This window comes from Gavialis gangeticus, unplaced genomic scaffold (assembly GCF_001723915.1).
Source record: "Gavialis gangeticus isolate Ggan-Ray unplaced genomic scaffold, GavGan_comp1, whole genome shotgun sequence".
Classification (NCBI taxonomy): Eukaryota; Metazoa; Chordata; order Crocodylia; family Gavialidae; genus Gavialis; species Gavialis gangeticus.
In genome coordinates this window covers 153,214,202-153,220,154 of record NW_017729022.1, presented here as the reverse complement: position 1 = coordinate 153,220,154, position 5,953 = coordinate 153,214,202, and the positions used below count along the sequence as shown (strand labels likewise).

At 37.6% G+C, this 5,953-nt stretch overlaps 1 protein-coding gene across 10 annotated transcripts in view; it reads left to right on the top strand.

Annotated features, from left to right (window-relative positions):
• PPM1B (protein phosphatase, Mg2+/Mn2+ dependent 1B) overlaps positions 1 to 5,953 on the top strand; it is a 120,531-nt gene that overhangs the window by 68,352 nt on the left and 46,226 nt on the right. For all 10 annotated transcript variants that reach the window (XM_019516353.1, XM_019516355.1, XM_019516352.1 and 7 more), the window contains 2 exons: positions 924 to 1,787; positions 3,647 to 3,764. In XM_019516353.1, the coding sequence (XP_019371898.1) occupies positions 942 to 1,787; positions 3,647 to 3,764 (964 nt within the window). In that variant the 5' untranslated portion in view covers positions 924 to 941. The remainder of the gene's footprint in view (positions 1 to 923; positions 1,788 to 3,646; positions 3,765 to 5,953) is intronic.

Below are 5,953 nucleotides of genomic sequence, written 5' to 3'. Positions count from 1 at the left end.
GGAATGTGCAGAGGGGGTTTCTGGCCGTCTCCAATTTATAGCTCTTCTTTTTGAAACATTTCTTTTAAAATGCACCTAATACTGTTGGCTTTGGCTAAGCCAACAAATACAATTAGTAGAGTCTTAAATTATATTAATTTTTAAACTTAAGTTGTTAGATGTATTTTAAAGAAATGTTTCTAAGATCTGAATTGTAGCTTATATATTATGCAGGATAGGTTAGACTTGTCTCCAGATTGTTCTCTGAAGGATCTTTTGTTGAGTATTTTCTTGTACAGATTATATCCATTATCCTGATGGTAGGTGAAAGAGAGAGTTTTGAAGTTAAAGACCTTGTAGAAAAGCTGCCTTGTACTCTATTCAGAAGGTGCATCATCCTTTTTTAACAGTGTTGCTTTAAGTTTGCTATGTTACCCGGGATTCTAGAGGCTGCAAGTTGCATGGAAAACTATGAAATACAGGCAACACTGCCCCTTGCTGTATTAGTTTTTCTTTGCAACTGATATGGAACTGGAAAAGGTCTGGAGGCACGTGACTCTCTTCCCTTCTTCAGTGTCAATTGACTCTGTCAGGGAATTCACTGGATTAGATGACAGTCTTTATGGCACCTGAACTGCTCTTCCTGCTTGGGAAGACTTCCATGTGCATATGCAAGGTGTGTGAAATAAATCTGTGACAAAGAAAAGAATACTCGCATTATAAACAATGGTGAGGAAGTTGTCAAAATATCTTACTTGACAGGGTAACATTAAAAAAAAAAAATGTTATGGGAGGAAAAAGGTCAGGATCCTTTGCAGGTTCCATGTAGATGTACTTTGTACCACTGTTAATTGAATGTATTGAAAGAAACAAATGCATGAAATTGAATGCAAATACTTTTGTTGGATGACTTATAAATAAGATTTTTCTTTTCTGTTTTCCAGATTCAATATTAAATAAACATGGGTGCATTTTTGGATAAACCAAAAACTGAGAAACATAATGCTCACGGTGCAGGGAATGGTTTGCGTTATGGCCTCAGCAGTATGCAGGGATGGAGAGTGGAAATGGAAGATGCTCACACAGCTGTTGTAGGTATTCCCCATGGTTTAGAGGACTGGTCCTTTTTTGCTGTCTATGATGGTCATGCAGGATCTCGTGTGGCAAATTACTGCTCATCACACTTATTAGAACACATCACTAACAATGAAGATTTTAGGGCAGCAGAAAAACCAGGATCCGCTCTTGAGCCTTCAGTGGAAAATGTCAAGAGTGGAATCAGAACTGGCTTTTTGAAAATTGATGAGTATATGCGCAATTTTTCAGACCTCAGAAATGGAATGGACAGAAGCGGATCAACAGCTGTGGGAGTTATGATTTCACCTGAGCATATGTACTTTATCAACTGTGGTGATTCACGTGCTGTTCTCTTTAGGAATGGACAAGTCTGTTTTTCAACACAGGATCACAAACCTTGCAATCCAAGGGAAAAGGAGCGAATCCAGAATGCAGGAGGCAGTGTGATGATTCAGCGTGTTAATGGTTCATTGGCAGTTTCTCGAGCTTTGGGGGACTATGACTACAAATGTGTTGATGGCAAAGGCCCTACAGAACAACTGGTTTCTCCAGAGCCTGAGGTTTGTGAAATTTTAAGGGCAGAAGAGGATGAGTTCATCATCTTGGCTTGTGATGGAATTTGGGATGTAATGAGCAATGAAGAGCTCTGTGAATTTGTTAAGTCTAGGCTTGAAGTATCAGATGACCTGGAAAAAGTGTGCAATTGGGTAGTGGATACTTGTTTACATAAGGTAGGTAGTTTTCCCCCAAAAGATGCTATGGAATTGACCTATAATTTTTTAGATGAATAAATTATCCTCTATAAAGCAAAAGTATTTGTTTCCATTAAAGTAATTCAGATAATCCAAATACCTTCTCCCTCCTTGATACTTGGAGAAATTTCTACCTCTTGGGTTTCCACTTCTTTGGGGGCCTCACTCTACTGGAGAGATCCTTGCTAAGTGATAAGGCACTTCAGAGAAAAGTGTAGTAACATTTTGCTAACTGTGACTAGAAATGGAATATTGACTTTCTGCTTAGTTACCTGAGCAGCCTGCCATTTTAAGAATGTTTATCCAGTTAGAATGTTTTATTCTAAACAAAAACCAAAGTACAGCTAAGGTCTTGAGACTGTCACAACCAGTAACATGTATGGGGTACATGTATGTGTCATCACTATTATCGTGCACTTCATACAAAATCAAGCTCCTGTCCTCATAGGCAAATTTTGTGTGTATGTGGAGTGCAGAGCAGAAGTAGGGTATTTGTATCAAGTTTCATGTACATAAATTTGCAGCATTTTCCAGTTTTGCATTGAGTTTGAAGCTTGGCCTCAAAGGTTCTACAGCTGTGGATAAGGGGGGAATCTTCCAACAACTATTTTTCATTTGGCTGTAGAAGGTAAGAGTCCTCTCTAGCTTGGGACAAGAAGAGATTTTTTTCAAAACAAAGGTAATTAGGCTGTGCCTTATCCTCCAAACCGTTGAGTTCTGTTTTATTTTCTGTAGTAAGATAGCTAGTGGTGACGGCTTGTAGGAACTGTCCCAGGGAGGAGGCTTTGACAGGCAGAGGGTATGGGACTATGATCGCTTGGCTTTTTATTCTAGTTTAGTTAAGAAGCTTTTGGTAACAGTTGTTTCTAAGTTCTTTCTGAACATGCAAGGAAATTTCTCAATCATTTTTCAAGTTTTAGATAGAAAAGAATTAAAATATCTAGTTGTCTTATAAAAGAGTTTGGTAAAGATACAAACTTCAGAGATGACTTTAAAGAGTTTTACCTAGGATTATGCAAGTGTGGAAGGTGGGAGAATTGGGATGTACTGAGGACAGGAGCACAGCAGAACACTAAATTATGATTGGAATTTTCCAATTTACAATTGAGCAGTAAAGAGAAATACAAAAGAGGTGACTGGCCTGAGCCCCTGCATTTGAATATCAAGACAGCAGTGCTGATGTGCTGCATGGTAAGATTAGGTAAAATGTATCAAGGTTCCAGTTGTAAGAAAAAAAACAGATTATAAGTTCATCATTTTGCATAACAACCTCCATTACTAATTTTATTGAAAGTTACGGATCATCTAAACATGCATCACCTTGGTCAGGCAGAACATTGTGCTTTGGTAGTATGGAATGATTTAATTTACTTTTTGGAAGTTCTCAGCATCAAAAAATGAAAAGCAACCTCGGTAATGGCAAAGACAAATTAGGATGAACAAATAATTTGAAATGAGCTGTAAAATCTTAGCTGAATATTCTCTAGTTGAACTGCTAGTGATAGTGATGCAGTTGTCTCAGTCTAGCATTAACATTCTGCATTCCAGACTTCAGAATATTTGTAAACTTTAGTTAGTTTTAGGTAACATTATTTTTGATGTTTGACCTTGGATCTTCTTGGAATTTTTCAGTGATTGAGGAAATACTTAAGAGAGTGGAAATAAATATTTACCATGGATTTGTAATATTTAAAAAATTAAATATGTCCTGTTAAAATTAATTACAGTATTTATTTGATGTGATTAATAGCAAGGGAAGAAAATACGGGGTTAAGATAAAAATTCATACTCACATGCTTTTTTTTCTTTTCTTTTCCTCCTCCCTTTCCATTATATAGGGAAGTCGTGATAACATGAGTATTGTGCTAGTTTGTTTTTCAAATGCCCCTAAGGTCTCAGATGAGGCAGTGAAAAAAGATGCTGAGCTGGATAAGCACTTGGAATCACGGGTTGAAGGTAAGAAATCAATTTTCTGCTTCAGAAATGTCATCTTTCTTGAGTTTAAAATCCTAAGCACTATTAATAGTTCCAAGTAACAATGGCCAAACTTATTTAATACAAGGGTTCAATTCTATGTGTTTTTTTTCATAGTAACAGGTAGGATAGGGTTGGTTAGGTTTGGTTAATCCTGACTTAAATGATAATCATTTACTTAATTTTAATTTTGGTTAGCATCCTTTGTCTATATTTGTCTAACCAAGTTTAACCATAGGTTTCATACTAGTGTTTACCTTAGGTCAGTAAAGTTGTGGTAAAAGTTTTGATCTCTATTTTTGCTAGGGAAATGTTTTCTTAACTTCCTGATCTAAACACTAAATCTTCGCCTAACTTTTACATGTTTCATTGAATTCACTGGTGATGAAATTCATGCATATGGCCTATTATATTTGAAATATGCATACTACTGAAGACAGTGTTTGAAAAATTGTACTGAATAAATAATGATCTAATTTTCTTCTTCCCGTTTTTTGATGTCCCATACATTTTTCATCCATTGAGTATTCAACACAATTATTAGAGTGCATATTGTTACCCTCCTTCTGTTTGTAGGACCATTTACATGCAATTTGTTATTCTTTTGCTTATACGCGTGTACCGTATCAGTCATATTCTAGTAGAATATGTATAGCTTGGTCATTTCCACTAGTTTTGCACCAAAAGCAATGTTTGAGTGGCTCAAATGAGTTTTATAGTTTCAAAATTTTGGAATATTAGGATTTTTCCTGTACAACAAATAAAAGGTAGAGTGTCCAAACCAGTGATTCTCAGTCTTCAGACTCAAGACACCCCTTGAAAAATGTTAGCTATTAGCTTTTACTCTCTTGGACTATGGCAAAATACTAAAGCAGTTATTCTTTTGGAAAGAACTGAGAGAGCCCATAACAGGTTAGAGTGTTTTTGACGCTCCACATTTCTGTTTCAAATCTCCGGGTTTATCTTGTTAACCATGGGTGGATCAACACATGTAATTAATGCAAAGCAAAATCTCGGGACCTGATTGCTCTGGAGTTTGTTGCTCCTGGGTATGCCGTTTGAACGTGTGCTCTGGACCGCAGCACATTGAGCTGGGTCAGAGCAGCTCCAGCTGGCAGGGGGCCCTGGGGGTCAGCCTGCTAGCCTGGGGCAGCTTCTCCTGGCTCAACACGCTGCCAGAGGGGGTGGCTGGGGCACAAGGGAACTTCAGAGCAAGACTCACCAGCAGGCAGCCCTTGCACTGAAACACCCTCATTGCCCAGCCAGCCTCCTTGGCATCTACAAGTGCACTGCTGCAGAGCAAAAAACAAACAAACAAAACTCCACAACAGGACAGTACTTGTATTTACAAGTACTATCCTACTGCAGAGTGAATTAGTTTACTCCATCCTAATAGGGATGCGTATGTAGACACGTTACATTTACTGCAAAGCTAATTATTCTGCTTCATAATAAATGTCTTGTGTAGATATGGCTCACGTGTAGGCGTTTGCACACCAATGGTGCTAATACTGCACGGTGCCCCATGACATGTTAAAAGGATCTCAGTGCTGTGACGCCTTTGTTGATAAACACTGGTCTAAACACTTTGCCATTATTTCATATTGAGTGTGTTGGTAAAACAAACAAAAAAAAATCTCTTTTCAGTGAAGAAGGTTCTTTCATCCTATTCTTTCTTTGGAGTATGTTTCATCATGACTGATTGTTAAAGTGGTTCTTAACATTTTGAGTTAAAGCATTTAACTTTATGGTTACAGCACAAAGAATGAGATTTTCACACACTTAATTTTATTTTGATACATAAATTACTTAAACAGTTTTAGGTTTTAAAATTTGTAATACACACACAAATAATTCTTAGTGAAAAATGTTTTGCTAAGGCTTTAAAAATTACAGACAACTGAAGGTGTACGTCAGCCCAAGAGTATAACTTTTCTCCTTAAAGTTGAAACATGTCAAATTCAAATATTATTACACACGTAGGCACGCGTGTATTTGTTTGGATCACTTGGTACCTTCTGTTAATCTGTAGCATCCGAGAGATTCCCTTCCAGGGAAGGAAAAAACATTCCCCACAGTACAAATACACAGTGTGGGGGCAAGATTAGACTCCTGGGGTAAAAAAACAACAGCCCCCCCCCCCCCCCCCCCCCCCCCCCCGGGGGAAAAAA